This window comes from Mandrillus leucophaeus, unplaced genomic scaffold (genome assembly GCF_000951045.1).
Source record: "Mandrillus leucophaeus isolate KB7577 unplaced genomic scaffold, Mleu.le_1.0 Scaffold160, whole genome shotgun sequence".
Classification (NCBI taxonomy): Eukaryota; Metazoa; Chordata; class Mammalia; order Primates; family Cercopithecidae; genus Mandrillus; species Mandrillus leucophaeus.
Window position 1 is genome coordinate 4,076,338 of NW_012101588.1, and position 19,598 is coordinate 4,095,935.

Below are 19,598 nucleotides of genomic sequence, written 5' to 3' on the forward strand. Positions count from 1 at the left end.
GAAAGTAAGTCAATAGTGTCTTTGGGTTCCTTGCTCTGTGCAACTTCAATGATAGTGATGAACATGTGGATGCAGAGGTAGAATCCAATCTAAAGTAGTCCCGGAAGATCTGCCCTTGCAGCACTCTCAAAAAGAGGCTGTGTTCTGTTAATGGTTTGCCGAAGGTTGTGATCCACTCTAAAACGGTTTAGGCTGTTACTTAAACTGAATTTATCCCTGGCATTCCCCTTGACTCTTGTTAGTTTACTTGATTGATTATCACTTGAGCTAAGGTGAAACCCAGGGCACCCTCCCTACTCCCAGATCATTAGATCACATACATTTGCCCTGGTTCAGACACTCTGGTGGTAACCCATACCACTAGAGACAGATAGAGGGCAAGACAGCTAGTGTGTTTGAATATTTGCTTGCAACACTTCTGAATATCACAATTTGTAATGCAAAAGCTGAAAGTATCCCTGAATTTGCCCCAAATGCCATCCAAAATCTGAATTTCAATATCTGTTCTGGGATCTGAATTAAGCCTCCAGTGCTACTTAATTTTTTGTCATCTCTGGAGCAATTCTACTTGACAGATATGAATAATTGGGTGTATTAGTTTATTCTTGTTGCTGTGACAGATTACCTAGCTTAGTTGCTAAAACAACATACATTTATCATCTTACAGAAGGCAGAAGTCCACAGTGGGTGTCAGTGAGCTAAAATTAGCATGTCAGCAGGAGGCTCCAGGGGAGAATCAGTTTTCTTGCCCTTTCCATCTTCTGGGGGCTACGTTCATCCCCTGGCTCATGGCTCCCTTCCATCTTTAAGGCTACATTGCATTACCTGACACTCACACTCCTGTTTTCCTCTTTGACTTACAAGGACCCTGTGATTACATTGGACCCACTTAGAAAATGCAGAATAATTTCCCCGTCTCAAGGTCCTGATTAGGAGCCTTAACTTCATCTTCAGCTTTAATTTCTTCTTGCCATGTAATATAACAGTTCATATTCACAGTTTCTGGTGATTAGCATGCATACATCTTTGTCGAAGGTGAGATTCTTCTCTTATCACAGAGGGGTAAACTGATAAGAAACAGGGAGTGAGGGTAGAAGGTATGGAAGTAGGTTGAAAAGGAAAGCAGTAAATTTTTAAAATAATCTGTACTGCATGTCAGATACTTTGCATGTATTATTTAACCTGAACAATATCTTTGAGGTGAGTAGTATTAACATCATTTTCTAGTTTAGAAAGTTGAAATTCAAAGACATTAAGTAACTTGCCTAAAGTCACAGAGTAAGTGACAAAACAGGACTCCTATCGATGTCTTTATTATTTATTCTCTTGTGTAATGCATTGAAAGGGCAGAGAAAGTTTAGTTTTTGTTTTTTTTGTTTTGTTTTGTTTTTGTTTTTTGGTTTTTTTTGAGACGGAGTCTTGCTCTGTCGCCCAGGCTGGAGTGCAGTGGCCAGATCTCAGCTCACTGCAAGCTCCGCCTCCCAGGTTTAAGCCATTCTCCTACCTCAGCCTCCCGAGTAGCTGGGACTATAGGCGCCCGCCAACCCGCCCGGCTAGTTTTTTCATTTTTTAGTAGAGACGGGGTTTCACTGTGTTAGCCAGGATGGTCTCGATCTCCTGACCTTGTGATCCGCCCGTCTCGGCCTCCCAAAGTGCTGAGATTACAGGCTTGAGCCACCGCGCCGGGCCGAAAGTTTAGTTTTTATGAATCAAACCTAAGTGTAGTATAGTGTATAAACAAATACTCTTAACAAATCATGTTTTGAGGAAAAAGATGGTCTTTATTAACTGCTATTCAGAACCGTTACAGTCTTTTAAGCTATTATCTTATAGTTTTAATTTTTCACTTCATGTAAGTTTTGTAAAACTCATTGCTGTTTTAATACATTTATCTGGATATGCTAAAATTATGTGTGATGAAATTAATTTATTTGTAGAGAAAAGGCTTGACATAATAACAAACGCCATGTATTGGAAGTATTTGTAATACACCAGGCTTATTCTAGGCCCCTTATGTGCATTATTAATTCATTTCATCCTTACAACAACCACGTGGTACAGGTGAGGAAGCAGAGGCGCTGCACTGGGTAAGTAACACTCTTGATCGTGCCTGTCACCCTGCTGATGAGAGGCAGAGCCAGGATTTGGATCCAGGAACTTTGACTCCATAGCCATGTGCTCAACTGCTACTTCGCACCACCTCTTGTCTTTATGTATTTGTAACATGCCCTCAATTTCCTTGTCATTTTCTTTTCTCTGAAGTTAAGAACTCTCACAAGTCAGAAAAGGGATTTCTTTGACTTTTTACAGAATCAACACAATGTTCTGGACATGATAGGAATGATATCCACTGCAAATCGCAATGCTGTTAACCAAGCATGTTACTTTGAAGTTAAAAACAGAAGTTAACTTTAAAATGAGTTGAATGTCAGCCAATTTCCATATCTTTCTGATACCAACCTTTTTTTTAATTGATACAAAATATTTTATGTATTTATGGACTGATACAGACTTTTATTTTTCAGGGGTATTTGGCATCTGTAGTGAGCCTTATATGAAATATGTATGGAATGGTGAACTTCTGGATATAATTAAAAATACTGTGCATCGTGACTGGCTTTTGTATATTATTCATGGATTCTGTGGGCAGTCAAGTATCCTTTTTGATAAAAAAGTAAGATACATATTACTAAACTTATGATGTATCAATTTGTAGACAGCTACATATGAATTATGTGATTATAATACCACTCTGCACCCCAACAGGAAAACCTGCCTGTGATACTATGTAGTAGAAATACAAATAAGAATACAGACTATTTGAACAGGCCTGTTATATACCCAGAAAGATGAATAAATACCAAGGAAGAAAAATGCAATGCGATATAGGTAGTAAGTGTCATGTTTATCTGGGAGAAGGAGGAGAATTACGAATTACTGACAGTTGGAGAGGATGGGACAGGCCCATGGGAATAGTTGAACTTGGCCTGGGCCCTAAACAAAAATCAGTGCCTTGGCAGCGAGAGAGATCAGCAGTCTGAGCAGAGAGAGACATCACAGCCTGGGAAGCACTGTGTGTGTAGAGGTGGAAAAACACATAGGAGTGTTCTCATGGCTTGTGAATAAAACTCCCAGGAGGTAGGATATAGTGGGAAGGAGATTGGTATGTGGGAGTCAGATTGCCAGTCACCAGATTTCCTCGGTGGTCAAGCTGAGGACTTTGGGTTTGGTGCTAGAACTTTTGAAAGGTTTTGTACGGGAGAATGACATTTGCAAAGCAGTATTTAGGAGGCTTGAGTTGACAACCATTTTCAAGCTGGAATAAGTAAAGTGAAACTAGAACAAGGAACGTGAGTTAGGAAAAGATGGCAGTAGTCCAGGCAAGGGGGCAAAATAGACTAAAGAGAAGTAGGTTCAGCTTTGGGTTAAGCTGATGAGTTCAATTTTATAAAAACTTTTATTTCCTTCAGTAGCTTCATGTCTCATTAATTTGTAGCTACATTGAAGCCTTTTAATAAAGTGCAGTTATGGGGTTTCAGAAGGTAAGTGGTGATTTGATTTTTTCTATCACTTTTTGAGATCACATAGGGCATTTTTGCATTCAGCATGTTTTCTACTATGTTAGGCTTTTAAAGAAAAAGGCGTTTGTACCTTTTTCCCCCACAGATAAGAAGTGTTTGTAATGGATTTGTATTTTTCTTAATTTTATTCTCTTTAGACATTTAAAAGAACCAAAAAAGAAACTTTTGTTTCTTTGTTTTCAGTTGGAATTTGCAGTTTAATGGCCTCAGATCCGTCTCCAGATCCCCAGGGTTTCTTTGTCTTATTTATGGAGAAAAACCGGTCACTTTGTCCAGCGCACTGTGAGGCCCCACTCAGGCCAGCCCTGGCCCCCCTTGGTACTTGGAACTGAAGTTACAGATCTATATTAAAATAATAATAATAATGTACAAAAAAAACCCTTTAAAGGAGTGGTTTCTTTGAGACTATTAAGTGGGTGAATGCGACTGACCATTATTATGCTTTCTTGCACCAGGAGCATTTGAGAGGAGTGGTGCCAAGGGCACAGCTGGTGAGGTTACCCTTGAAGACCAGCAGGACTGCCTTCTGTGAGGGGGACGAAAGGCTGGATAAAAGCACAGAGGGATTTTGAAACAAAGATCAGTGAGATTTATGTGCTATACTTGAAAATCAGGCTCATTACTTTATAATCACTTTCAACCAGTGAGTGGTATTATCTGGTTGATCATTACTGCATAACGAGATTTGATCCTGAATTACTTTTGTCTCTTTCCAAAAGTAAGTTCTGCCTGGGAAGAACACAGGTTTTTCACCACCGAGGATACCAAAAAGAATGTGCTACAATTTCTAAAGGTAGTTCCTAAAAGATAGTTCTAAGCTGTTTTGTGTTTCCAAGAGCTAACTTGGGGCCTGGCGCATATTAAACATCATAAATGTTTGTTTTTTTTAAATAGTGAGCACCATCATAGATGATCATTTTGAAGCTCATAAGTTTAAACAATGAATCTAGTCTCCTGGTTATCAAGCATTTAATGAATTCTGGAAGTCTATATGAGATAGAGTAGCTTTTGATAACAGTAGCTTCTGAATACTACAGACCAGGCACTAGTTGTACACACATTATTTCACCTAGTCCTCCTGACCAACTTTGGTTACTTTATTGTTACTCCATTTTATAGAAGATGAGACTTGGCTCGGAAAGTTAAGTAAGGTGACATAACTAATAAGCTGTATATTGGTTAAGCGGTTCACAATAAATTATTCAGTGTTCAGGATTTGCAGGTAGGTGACAAATTTTGACTGCTTTAGAGTCTTATACTCAGTTATATCCTCAGTGTTACATATTACTCATAATTTAAACAACCTATTAGATGGCACATGTTCTCTCTGAGAGGTGTATGATCTTGGAAGACTAAGGGAGGTGTATTAGTCCATTCTCACACAGCTATGAAGAACTACCTGAAACTGGCTAATTTATGAAGAAAAGAGGTTTAATTGAGTGTAGGCTTAATAGGAAGCCTGACTGGGAGGCCTCAGGAAACTTACAATCATGGTGGAAGGTGAAGGAGAAGCACGCACATCTTCACAATGGCAAAGCAGGGTAGAGAGCGAGTGAAGGGGGAAGTGCCACACACTTGCAAACAACCAGATCTTGTGAGAACTCACTATCACAAAAACAGCAAGGGGGAAGTCTGCCTCCATGATGCAATCACCTTCCACCAGACTCTTCCCTGACACATGGGGATTACAATTCAAAATGAGATTTGGCCGGGGGCACAGATCCAAAGCATATCAGAAGAATTAGCTGTTTACATTACTTGTTTATATCCTTTACTTAGCCATAGGGCTTCCCTTGACCAGTAACCGTACACCTGCTTACCATTTTCTCTGAAATTTATGGAAAGCGCTCCTTAATTAGGTTGGATGTTGCCTTCCCTTTGTAGCTGAACTGCAATTCTGAAGAAACCATTAGATCCAGTGCTGTTCCATTCTTGGGTGGAGCTTTTGGTGTTCTTTAAGCCATTGGACTAGCTGTATCTAAATGTGTATGTAAGGTATAATGACTCTATTGGTCTTATGTGACAGTCATGAATGCTAAACAACCTTAACTTGCTTTCTAAGAGCTGTTGATCTATGGACGACCAGTGTATGTCACTCTAATAGCTAGAAGATCAAGTAAATTTGCTGGCACCCGTTTTCTTAAAAGAGGTGCAAACTGTGAGGTAAGATGACAAACAGTATCTTCACTGAACTTTAAACTTTGGTATCGGCTTTGCTGATGTAGGAGCACAGTGAAATTTTAAAACATGAAATTTCTTAGTTTGGGATGTTATCAAGAGAATACAGTTGCCCTTTGGTATCAACAAGGGATTGGTTCTAGGAACCCCCTTCCCATCCAAAATCCGCAAATGCTGAAGTCTCTTATATAATATGGCCTAGTGTTTGCATATTACCTATGTACACTCATCTGTATACTTTAAGTCATCTCTAGATTACTTCTAATATCTAATATGATGTAAATGCTATGCAAATAGTTCTATTACTATATCATTAAGGGAATAACGACAGTAAAAAAGGTCTGCACGTGTTCAGTTCAGATGCAACCATTGTAGGCCTAACTACATTTTCTATCTGAGATTGGTTGACTGTGGAGGGAACCCATGGATGTGTAATACTCCAGTGCATCTGAAACATGTGAGAAGTATGACTAATAAACAGATGTTCTGAAAAGTCAGCCATCTTAGAGTTATGCAGTGCTTTGAGGAATTATAAAATGTCTAATGTTGTGGAGGGTGAGCCATTTCTATAATATGTGGTACATGTTTAATGTAGAGACAAAAATAACAAAGCACCTCCACCCAAGTAGAAGGCAGCACTCATCCCGGGAAGTCAATTCTTGATAAGGAGATGAAGTGGAGCAAGGTACGGGAAACCTTTGCCCTCTTCGTCTTTTTTGCCCAGACTCCTTTTTCTGTTCACCGTTAGAAAATAACAACAGCAAAAATGCAGCCATCCTTCCATCGCCGTGTTCTCTCCTTTGAGTGCTCCATCTCTGTTTGCAATAGACAACTTGAGTCTTGAGTGGATGTGTGATTCGGTAGACAGATTGAGTGAGGCATTGGATTTTAATCCTGGCTTAAAATAGCAACATTGTTCTTAAAATTATATCAACAATGAAAATTGTTACAGCTGATGCTTTAAAATATCAGGATTTTGCAACTATATTATTTACTTTTGAATATTCAAAGAATAATCAGACATGTTATTACTGCCTCTGAAATTGTTCTTTATTATGTCCTTATATACTTCTATAAGTACCTCAAAACCCTATTTTTTCCTTTTGTCCATCAGGCATTATATGAATCTCACTCTTTTGTTCTTTTATGTCATTTTGGTCGTCAGAATTGAATTTTGATATTCTTCTAGTCTTCCTTACCTCCTTGTAATTTCGTGTAATTGTCGTTTCTTTCCCTGTCTCGCATTTATTTAAACCAGCTGTTTCCTATCTGACTTATATTATTAGAGATTACTTTGGTTTTTTCCTAGTCTATTCTCTGCTACTTTTAATTGCCTTCTTTATTATATTTTAATGGTTTTGCTTTTCTAATGTGCATATTGAATATTGATCAATGTTTACCTCTCAAAACTTTCAAAGAATAGGAATTATAACTTCATTGAAAGTTATTTCATTAAACATTTCTAAGAACATAATGTATTTTTCAATGCACCTTTCTTTTCAGGGTGATGTTGCAAACGAAGTGGAGACTGAACAAATACTTTGCGATGCTTCTGTGATGTCTTTCACTGCAGGAAGTTATTCTTCTTACGTACAAGTTAGAGGATCTGTGCCCTTATACTGGTCTCAGGACATTTCAACTATGATGCCTAAACCACCTATTACATGTGTGTGGAGCCATGTTTTTAATAATAACTCCTGTCCTTACATTTAGAGATAGTGAACTGTTGTCGCAGAAACCTCATAAATACTTAGGTTTTCACGAGGTTTTAGTCCTGGAAGGTAGTTAATTTAGAAGAGGAATTTCTGTTTTTCTTACGTAATAAATTTATATTTAATTTTGACTGTTAGTAAATTATTTTTATTTTGCTTCAGAAATGTAAGAATCATTCAAATGTAATAAATACATGATGAATAAGTGTCTAGTGAGCACCTTAAGAAGGATCTGGGAAGTGAAACTATTGAAAGATTAGTCAAATTGCATTTCTTTAAAAAAAACAACCCTATGCTTTTATTTTTGCTTTGCAATTTTCATTCGGATGCTTTTTCATCTTTTTTCCTTCTTAGTGGATCAGGCAGATCCATTTGCACATGTGGCTGCCCTTCACTTTGACCAGATGTTTCAGAGGTTTGGCTCTCCCATCATCATCTTGAATTTGGTGAAGGTATGATGTGCTCATCTGTTTGGTTATGAGATTCAGACACTCTGGGATGCCTCTTCCTCAACACAGTGGGGGTTAACAAGCCGTGCTTTCCCTCTCCCTAGTGGAGAGACGTGCAGATTATTATGCTGGGACAGCTCACTGTGTCTGAGCTGAGTCACTTTTCTTTGGCCTCAGATTCCATGTGGCTTCTTCTCTGCATGGCTGAAAAAAATCAGTAGTATTTCTCTAAGGGAGTAGAGTGATTCAGTATATCAGGAAATCATTGTGTCCTGATTTCCTTGTGTGAATTAGATGTAGGTGAAACTTCTGCCTTAGTTCCCCCCCAGGACAACCTGGAGAAAGAAGCACGAAAATCAAACTATCACAGCCTCAACTTTACAGTCAACTCCCTTGAAAATCCATAAGCTCCCCTGGGCAAATTAATTTATAATAATAGGATCGAAAGGCTAGATTCATAAACTAGGGTACTGTTGTTTCTCAGGGATCAGGTGGGCTTGTGAGAAGCCCAGACAAGGTGGTATTAGCCTCATAGTTCCCTGCTTTCTTGGCAGAGTACATGGACTAGTCAGCGTATCTATCTATATGAATGGGCATACAGGTCAAAGGCTGAGAATAGGAGGCAGGGAGATCACACAATAAGTTTGTCTGCATCTGTGGCAACCAAGTGAATTGAAAGACTCTCAGTCAGAAGCCAAGAGGACCCTGAGAGTATGAAAAGCAAGGGTGTTGCTACATCATGTGCTCGTGGTGGTGCCCAAGCATCTAGTACTGTCTGAGGTTATCCTGAGAGGTTGGTTAATAAATGTGAATGAATTTACTAAAAAACCAAGGAAGCCTGTGACCCTGTGTCCACTTAGTGAGTCATTAATTTTTATTTATTTATTTTTTATTATACTTTAAGTTCTTGGATACATGTGCAGAACGTGCAGGTTTGTTACATAGGTATACATGTGCTGTGGTGGTTTGCTGCACCCATTAACCCTTCATCTACATTAGGTGTTTCTCCTAATGCTATCCTTCCCCTATCCCCCCACCCCCTGACAGGCCCCAGTGTGTGATGTTCCCCTCCCTGTGTCCATGTGTTCTCATTGTTCAGTTCCCACCTACGAGTGAGAACGTGCAGTTTTTGATTTCCTGTTCCTGTGTTAGTTTACTGAGAATGATGGTTTCCAGCTTCATCCATGTCCCTGCAAAGGACATGAACTCATCCTTTTTTATGGCTGCATAGTATTCCATGTTGTATATGTGCCACATTTTCTTTATCCAGCCTATCGTTCATGGGTATTTGGGTTGGTTCCAAGTCTTTGCTATTGTGAATAGTGCTGCAATAAACATATATGTGCATGTGTCTTTATAGTGGAATGATTTATAATCCTTTGGGTATATACCCAGTAATGGGATTGCTGAGTCAAATGGTATTTCTGGTTCTTGATCCTTGAGGAATTGCCACGCTGTCTTCCAAAATGGTTGAACTAATTTACACTCTCACCAACAGTGTAAAAGCATTCCTATTTTTCCACATCCTCTCTAGCATCTTGTTTCCTGACTTTTAAATGATTGCCATTCTAACTGGCATGAGATGGTATCTCATTGTGGTTTTTTTGATTTGCATTTCTCTAATGACCAGTGATGATGAGCCTTTTTTCGTATGTTTGTTGGCCACATATTATTGTCTTCTTTTGAGAAGTGTCTGTTCATATCCTTCGCCTACTTTTTGATGGGGTTGTTTTTTTCTTGTAAATTTAAGTTCCTTGTAGATTCTGGATATTAGACCTTTGTGAGATGGAGAGATTCTACAATGTTCTCCCATTCTGTAGGTTGCCTGTTCACTCTGATGTTAGTTTCTTTTACTGTGCAGAAGCTCTTTAGTTTAATTAGATCCCGTTTGTCAATTTTGGCTTTTGTTGCCGTTGCTTTTGGTGTTTTAGTCATGAAGTCTTTGCCCATGCCTATGTCCTGAATGGTATTGCCTAGGTTTTCTTCTAGGGTTTTTATGGTATTAGGTCTTACATTTAAATCTTTAATTCATCGACTTAATTTTTGTGTAAGGTGTAAGGAAGTAATTTATAGATTCAATGCCATCCCCATCAAGCTACCATTGACTTTCTTCACAGAATTAGAAAAAACTACTTTAAATTTCGTATGGAACCAAAAAAGAGCCCATGTAGCCAAGACAATCCTACGCAAAAAGCACAAAGCTGGAGACGTCATGCTACCTGACTTCAAACCATACTACAAGGCTACAGTAACCAAAACAGCATGTTACTGGTACCAAAACAGAGATATAGACCAATGGAACAGAACAGATGCCTCAGCAATAACACCACACATCTGCAACCATCTGATCTTTGACAAACCTGACAAAAACAAGCAATGGGAAAAGGATTCCCTATTTAATAAATGGTGCTGGGAAAACTGGCTAGCCATATGCAGAAAACTGAAACTGGGTCCCTTTCTCACACCTTATAGTCAGTCATTTACCAAGTATTTTTGAGAGTTTCCTATGTGCCAAGGCAGTTCCATATACAGCTCCTACCTCGAGCTAACAGCCTGTTGTAGGAGATGGTGAGGTAATGCAGAGGTACCAGTACAAGGCAAATGGTGCAATAAGAGCTTATAATGGAGAGAAGTCTTTCCTGAGAACAGAATGAGTTAGCATCAGCCTGAAGGAAGAGGCATTAACCAGGTCAATGGGAAAGAGAATGGTCGTCAACTCAGAGCACAGCATGCACAGAGTCCCTAGGACAGGAGGAAGTGTGGTGGGTTGGAGGAAGAAAAGGGGGTTCTCTGTGGTTGGGGCCCAGAGGGTGAGGACAAGATGCTTGTTGTGAGATGAGGCTAAAGAGATGGTTATGGCCAGACCATGCAGGGTATTGTAGGCTGTATTAATGAGCCTGACCTTCTTCCTGAGAGTAATGGAAGGTCATTAAGAATCTTGCATGGTTGAGAGGATCCTTGTCAGATTTATGTTTTGAAAAGATTACTGTGACCTCAACATAGAAAACAAATGGATCAGTACAAGGCTAACGTCAATGCTGGAAGACCAGTTAGGAGGCTGTTATAATTGTCCAGAAAAGAGGTGATTATGCCTTAAACCAGGGTGGTGTGGTGGAGATGTAGAGAAGTGGACAGTCAGTAGACTTGGTGATGTGCTGGATTTGAAATGAGGGGACGGGGGATGTCAGACTCAATTCCCAGGTTTCTGGCTTACTCAGGTGGGTGAATGGTGATGCCATTCACTGAAATACAGAACACTGACTAGGTTTGTTGGAGGAAGATCATGGGTGTAGCTTGGATATACTGAGTGAGGTTTGAGGTATGCTTGAGTCCTCTAAACGGAGGTAACAGTTCAGGGCATGGTTCAGGAGCTCAGAGGAGAGGTCTGGGCCCAGATGTGATTTTTGTAACTCTGTTTACAGGTGACATTTGAAGGCACGGGCATGGATGAGATGCCCATGTGGAGAGTATAAAGTAAGAAGGAAAAACCTCAAACCTCATCTTGGGGGATCTCCAGCTCTTAACGCCCAGTTAGAGTGGCTGAATCTCCAAAGGAGTCAGAGAAAAAAACAGCCAGAGGAGTGGGAAGAAAACCAGGAAGTGCCGTGTTAGGAATACCAAGAGAAAGCGAGTTTCACAATGAAGGAAGTAAATGATCAGCAGCATCAAATGCTGAGGGCTCAAGTAAGATGAGGATGGAAAAATTGTCCGTTAGTGTTAGCATCATGGAGGGCATTGATTGAAGTGGACCGAGTGTGGGATAACAGTGAGAAAGTGGGAGCAGTAAGTATTGTACTCTTCCCCCAATAGGAGTACCCAGTAAAAGATGGCATTTTTATTTTTTAAAAGAGATCATACCAATACGTTTAAAAGCCTATGGGGAGGATACATTTGAAAGGGAGAGTTGTCTGACACAGGAGAGAAAAGGAATGATCCGTGATTTCATGTACTTAAGAAAGTAGGAAATGATGAAATCTGAAGCATACATGGTAGAATTATTATTTTATTTTTGAGACAGGGTCATGCTCTGTCACCTAGGCTGGAGTGCCGTGGCAAGATCGTAGCTCACTGCAACCTTGAACTCCTGGCCTTAAGTAATCCTCCTACCTCAGTCTCCCAAAAGTGCTGGGATTACAGTCATGAACCATGGCGCCTGACTGCAATTATTTTAATGAAGAGACAGAGAATAGTAAGGGTTCGGGCATGTCTGTATTTGTGAGCATGCACATTCCATTCTGATGGCTTTAATTTCACCTTAAGGTAGGAGGAATGATCATGCTGAGAGTGGAGGTTTGAAGGGAGTGGAGAAGGTTTAAGTCTTGTGTACATAAGAGGGTAAGTTGACTAGAAACCTGCAGGAAGTACCAAGAGCCAATTTCAAGTTGGCAATCATGATTTCTTAAATGGAATCATTTTACTATTGCCTGCCTTCTTCCAGCAGGCTTGTGAATGAGTGTAAGCACAGGTAAAATAATAATTGGGTTTATTTAGTTTCATCAGACAGGTGTGACATAAAAAGACAGGATTTTGACAATATTGTGATTGAAGTGGAACATGAAATCTGAGCCAAATAAGGACAGGGCTAAAAGAACAGGGCTGCTGGAGAAAGTGGAGATGTCAGTGGATTGCGGTCCTCACAAGGTGGGGTATTTAAAGCAAGCAATGTGGAAATAAAAGAGGTCATGAATAAGAAATGTTAAAGAAAGAGCAGCCTGTGATAATGAATTGGTCTAAGATGTGAGAGTGGGAATGGGGATTTAAAGTGGAAAAGGAGGTGGAGATACTGAAAGTCACCCAGTGTATTAGTCTGTTTTCACGCTACTGAGAAAGACATACCTGAGCCTGGGTAATTTATAAAGAAAAGGAAGTTTAATGGATTTACAGTTCCCTGTGGCTGAGGAGGCCTCACAATCATATCAGAAAGCAAAAGACACATGTTACATGGTGGCAGACAAGAAAAAATGAAAACCAAGCAAAAAGAGAAACCCCTTATAAAATTATCAGCCCTCGTGAGACTTACTCACTACCATAAGAACAGTATGGGGGAGACCACCCCCATGATTCAGTTATCTCCCACCAGGCCCCTCCCACAACACGTGGGAATTATGGGAGCTACAATTCAAGATGAGATTTGGGTGGGGACACTGCCAAACCATATCACCCAGGAGGGAGGCAAAGCTTTGGGTGGGGAAGAGACAGTTCCCAGGAGAGGACTGTATAACTACATGCATGGGCTCAAAGGGTGTGTGTGTGTGTGTGTGTGTGTGTGTTTTAAATCAAGAGTATGGAGGAATATGTCCCCAAACTGGCAGCTAGGGGAGAAGAGTGAAACAGTGAGGCAGTCAGCTTCATTTCTTCCTGTGTTGCTCTTTGTAATTGCATCGCACTAGGGATTGACTTTGTAAAATAAATCATTCAGGTGTTAAATAATCATTTTCTAGACATTTGTTCATATTAATTCAGAAGTTTCATATTCACATCTCTCTCCATATCAACTCAGAATAATATAAGGTGGATAATCTCTAACCTCAGTCTAATATTAAACAGTAGCTATAGTATATACAAAGTGAAAATTTAAAATATAAAAACTTTAGTGAAAATGCTCATGGACACTTTTCCGGTAAATGTATAGGAAATAAGATATTGTTAGTATGGAAATAAATTATTGCTAAAGTATTAAATTATAAAGTGTTACTGGATTAGAAACCTAGATTTAAATTAGTGGATTTAGTCAGAGCACGACCCTGCCTCAATAATAAAATAAGATAAAATAAGTTCATGTTTTACAGAGTTCGTATAGTGTGGTTGAAAAGCTGTCATTAAATGGAGGTTCAGGTCTACAATGCTTGAAATAATTCTCTATTAATTGTGCACACTCAAAAAATACTATCATATACATGTGATTATAATGTATTCTTTGCCAGGTATCTCACATGTACTTTTATTTTTTTGAATATTTAAAGATCGGTCAGTGGATTTTAAAATTGTACTTGTTTATTGTTCCACTGCAGTAAAAATCCTGACAATGACTAGAAGTTAGCTACAGAAAGTGTTTGGAGATTAAGTTGCTGTTTCATGGAATGGGAAAGTATTTTGTTGTTAATAGCACTAGTTTTATTCATAGGATTAAAGAAGATGTTTATTCAGGTCACTTGGTAGAAGACTTTATTAATTGTTATTAAAGAGCCAAAGAATACATGTGTGTATAGAATGATACCTAGGGGATACTCATTCTTTATTCTACCACCATATGAAGAAGATAATAAAGTGAAATGCTTTTTGTGATTTCATTTTTCTTTTACCCTGTGTTGTGAACTTCTTCCCATTTGTGAAAGTCTGAGGCACTGGTTGAAAGACAGTTTGCAGCAATCCGTGTGCCTTCAGTGCTGCTACTGTATCAACAGGAGGCCAACCTACGATCAAGTATAACTGTACATCGGAGGTTTTTAATCTGTGGGCCGTGCATGGCTGTTAGGGGGATCTTGGAATCTTTTGAAATGATATGCAGCTGGGTGTGGTGGCTCATGCCTATAATCCCAGTGACTTGGGAAACTGAGGCGGGAGGCTTGCACAAGACCAGGAGTCTGAGAGCAGCCTGGGCAGCCTAGGAGACCCAGTCTCTACAAAAAAAATTGTTTTTCAGTTAGTTGGGCATGATGCACACCTGTAGTCCCAGCTACTTGGAGGCTGAAGTGGGAGAATCACTTGAGTCCAGAAGTTCCAGGATGCAGTGAGCTATGATTGCACCACTGCATTCCAGCCTGGGTGACAGAGTGAGACCCTGTCTCTTTATAAAAAAAGAAAGAAAAAAAATGATATGCAAAATCGCTTGTGTATGTAAAGTTTTCCTTTACTTGTTAGGGGTCTGTGGCTCTAAAGAGGTTGACTAACAACCCACTAACACTAATCCTCTATGGACAGAGAATGCATACAGCAGATTCTTCATACAGAGATGAACGAAGGTTGCTCAAACATTTCCTCTCCATCCCACAAAATGTCAGATTTGATATAAGCATTTCAAGAAGATTTTGTTTCCCTAGTTGATTTTAAATGCTTTTGAGAAAAATTTCAGATATATAATTTTCTCATATATAGAAATAAGCAAAATTTATTTTCATCCTAAAATTTAACACTGTTCTTAATTCTTATCTAATTATTTCATTTGATGTATTCAGCGGTGCCCAATAGCTACCCCTTTTTGTTTCTACAGTAGTTATCTAATTAAATTCATAGCAATTGAAAAGTAATCTCCATGATTGAAAACAGCAGTCTAATTTTGATGCCAACAATAGTGCCTTAACACCATTTCAGTCTCACTATTGTAGAATTAATTGTTTTTCTTTGTTTCTAAGTGAAGACTTGATGGGAGTAATAATGAAAATGGCAAATTTTTATAGGGTACTTCCTATATGCCAGCTGTTCTATAGAAACTCGCCATGCTCTGCTGCTGGATTTGGTTTGCCAGTATTTTATTGAGGATTTTCACCTCAATGTTCATCAGGGATATTGGCCTGAAATTTTCTTTTTTGTTGTGTCTCTGCCAGGTTTTGGTATCAAGATGATGCTGGCCTCATAAAATGAGTTAGGGAGGAGTCCCTCTTTTTCTAATGTTTGGAATAGTTTCAGAAGGAATGATACCAGCTCCTCTTTGTACCTCTGGTAGAATTTAGCTGTGAATCTGGTACTGGGTTTTCTTTGGTTGGTAGGCTATTAATTATTGCCTCAATTTCAGAACTTGTTATTGATTTATTCAGAGATTCGACCTCTTCCTGGTTTAGTCTTGGGAGGGTGTATGTGTCCAGGGATTTATCCATTTCTTCTGGATTTTCTAGTTTATTTGCATAGAGATGTTTTAAGTATTCCCTGATGATAGTTTGTATTTCTGTGGGATCAGTGATGATCTCTCTTTAACATTTTTTATTGTGTGTCTATTTGATTCTTCTCTCTTTTTTTCTTTATTAGTGTGGCTAGTGGTCTATCTATTTTGTTAGTCTTTTCAAAAAAAAAAAAAAAAAAGCAACTCCTGGATTCACTGATTTTTTGAAGGGTTTTTCATGTCTCTATCTCCTTCAGTTCTGCTCTGATCTTAGTTATTTCTTGTCTTCTGCTAGCTTTTGAATTTGTTTGCTCTGCCACCACCAAGTCGGCTTCATCCCTGGGGTGCAAGGCTAGTTTAACATATGCAAATCAATAAACGTAATCCGTCTCATAAACAGAACCAATGACAAAAACCACATGATTACCTCAGTAGATGCAGAAAAGGCCTGCGATAAAATTCAACACCCATTCATGCTAAAAACTCTCAATTAGGTGCTGATGGAACATATCTCAAAATAATAAGAGCTATTTATAACAAACCTACAGCCAATATCATACTGAATGGGCAAAAGCTGGAAGCATACTCTTTGAAAATCGGCACAAGACAAGGATGCCCCCTCTCACCACTCCTATTCAATATAGTATTAGAAGTTCTGGCCAGAGCAATCAGGCAAGAGAAAGAAATAAAGGGTATTCAAATAGGAAGATAGGAAGTCAAATTGTCTCTGTTTGCAGAGGACATGATTATATACTTAGAAAACTCCATAGTCTCAGCCCAAAAACTCCTTAAGCTGATAAGCAACTTCAGCAAAGTCTCAGGATAAAAAAATCAATGTGCAAAAATCACAAGCATTCCTATACACCAATAATAGGCAAACAGAGAGCCAAATGATGAATGAACTCCTGTTCAAAATTGCTACAAAGAGAATAAAATACCTAAAAATATAATTTACAAGGGATGTGAAGGACCTCTTCAAGGAGAACTACAAACCACTGCCCAAGGAAATAGGAGAGGACACAAACAGATGGAAAAACATTCCATGTTAATTGATAGGAAGAATCGATATTGTGAAAATGGCCATACTGCTCAAAGGAATTTATAGGTTCAGTGCTATCCCCATCAAGCTACCATTGAGTTTCTTCACAGAATTAGAAAAAAACTACTTTAAATTTCATATGGAACCAAAAAAGAGCCTGTATAGCCAAAACAATCTTAAGCAAAAAGAACAAAGCTGGAGACGTCATGCTACCTGACTTCAAACTGTACTACAAGGCTACAGTAACCAAAACAGCATGGTACTGGTACCAAAACAGATATATAGACCAATGGAACAGAACGGAGGCCTCAGCAATAACACCACACATCTACACATCTGATCTTTGACAAACCTGACAAAAACAAGCAATGGGGAAAGGATTCCCTATTTAATAAACGGTGCTGGGAAAACTGGCTAGCCATATGCTGAAAACTGAAACTGGACCCTTTCTTTATACCTTATACAAAAAATTAACTCCAGATGGATTAAACACTTAAATTTAACAACTAAAACCATAAAAGCCCTAGAAGGAAACCTAGGCAATACCATTCAGGACATAGGCATGGGCAAAGACTTCATGACTAAAACACCAAAAGCAATGGCAACAAAAGCTAAAATGGACAAATGGGATCTAATTAAACTAAAGAGCTTCTGCACAGTAAAAACAACAACAACAACAAAAAACTATCATCAGAGTGAACAGGCAACCTACAGAATGGGAGAAAATAGTTGCAATCTATCCATCTCACAAAGGGCTAGTATCCAGAATCTACAAGGAACTTAAATTTACAAGAAAAAAAACTCATCAAAAAGTAGGCGAAGGATATGAACAGACACTTCTCAAAAGAAGACATTTATGTGCAGCCAACAAACATATGTAAAAAGGCTTATCATCACTGATCATTAGAGAAATGCAAATCAAAACCACAATGAGATACCATCACCATCTCATGCCAATTAGAATGGCGATCATTTAAAAGTCAGGAAACAACTGATGCTGGAGAGAATGTGAAGTAGGAATGCTTTTACACTGTTGGTGGGAGTGTAAATTAGTTCAGCCATTGTGGAAGACATTGTGGTGATTCCTCAAGGATCTAGAACCAGAAATACCATTTGACTCAGCAATCCCATTACTGGGTATATACCCAAAGGATTATAAATCATTCCACTGTAAAGACATATGCATATATATGTTTATTGCAACACTATTCACAATAGCAAAGACTTGAAGCCAACCCAAATGCCCATCAGTGATAGACTGGATAAAGAAAATGTGGCACATACACACTGTGGAATACTATGCAGCCATAAAAAAGGATGAGTTCATGTCCTTGGCAGGGACATGGATGAAGCTGGAAACCATCATTCTCAGCAAACTAACACAGGAACAGAAAACCAAACACTGCATGTTCTCACTCATAAGTGGGAACTGAACAATAAGAACACATGGACACAGGGAAACAGCACACACCGGGGCCTATCAGGGGATTGGGGGCTAGAGGAGGGTTAGCATTAGGAAAAATGCCTAATGTAGATATCAGGCTGATGGATACAACAAACCACCATGGCACGTGTATACCTATGTAACAAACCTGCACATTCTGCACATGTATCCCAGAACTTAAAGTAAAACAAAAACAAAACAAAAAAAGCTCACAATGCTGTATCTCATTTATGTCTCCCATTAATGTTGTGAGGAAGATACTGTTGTTACCCCATTTTATAGATGAAAAAAATGGAGGTGTAGGGAAATTGAGAACATTGCTGAAGGCCACATGGCTAGTGAGTGACAGAGTCAGCACTCCAACCACAGAGCTGTACAATAAAGTACTAGCCTGTCTTGAATGAGAGGCAGTGCAGTGTCTAACTAAATAGATACCCCAGGCAAGGAGGCAGAAACCAAGGTTTAGTTCCATGAGTGCCTCTCAACCTCAATTCATTCAACCACAGTGTAAAAAGAAAAAGAAATACCTGTCTGGTTATCCCACAGAGTATTTGCAAGTCTACTTTTCCTGTGAAGGCTGTGGAGCTGCTTTCTGCTGTGCTAGTTTAGGAATTGTTCATCCAGACCAGTTGATTTCTTTCTGACCTTCAGCTGGCTAAAGTTGGGGGCTCCCTTTTTCTGGTCCTTGGGAGGGATCTCCTCTGTCAGAGTTGGGTGTGGAGTGTGTGGGCCATGGCCCATGGGGGGTAAGCTGGGTGTCTCAGGATGCAGGGAGGGTACCAGGAAGAAACCTAATCTCCTTGAATGTTTAAAGCTCATTATCTGTTCACTTTAATGCAATGGAGCATTTATTTCTTTGTGTTTTTATTATTTCTGATTATTGTAGCTAAGTTTCATTTTAGTATATTTAAGACTTGGATTTTTTGTCTTAGCTTAAAAGTAAACATGTTGAGCCTGTTCTTCTGATTTAAGGGAATTGAAACACTGAAAATGTTTAATTTTTGATGAAGGAACGAGAGAAAAGAAAGCATGAAAGAATTCTGAGTGAAGAACTTGTTGCTGCTGTGACCTATCTCAACCAGTTTTTGCCTCCTGAGCATACTATTGTTTATATTCCCTGGGACATGGCCAAGTATACCAAAAGGTGAATGATACTCTTCTGCCTGGCTATGATTGTTTGCTTTTCTTATAATGAGAAACAACAGAAAGCTGACCTCTATGGTAAAGTAAATTTTACCCTGTTAATTTCTTTCATGAACCTGTTGAGGGGTTGTTTTGAGTACATCAATAAACTAACCAAACTTTTTTTTTTTTAATTTCATCCATCCATCCATCCATCCATCCATCCATCCATCCATCCATCCATCCATCCATCCATC

The 19,598-nt window shown here is 39.0% G+C and overlaps 1 protein-coding gene across 2 annotated transcripts in view; it reads left to right on the forward strand.

Moving 5' to 3' along the window:
• FIG4 (FIG4 phosphoinositide 5-phosphatase) overlaps nt 1-19,598 on the forward strand; it is a 133,889-nt gene that overhangs the window by 51,359 nt on the left and 62,932 nt on the right. For both annotated transcript variants that reach the window (XM_011975967.1, XM_011975966.1), the window contains 5 exons: nt 2,526-2,654; nt 5,644-5,744; nt 7,263-7,425; nt 7,826-7,923; nt 19,230-19,363. In XM_011975967.1, the coding sequence (XP_011831357.1) occupies nt 2,526-2,654; nt 5,644-5,744; nt 7,263-7,425; nt 7,826-7,923; nt 19,230-19,363 (625 nt within the window). The remainder of the gene's footprint in view (nt 1-2,525; nt 2,655-5,643; nt 5,745-7,262; nt 7,426-7,825; nt 7,924-19,229; nt 19,364-19,598) is intronic.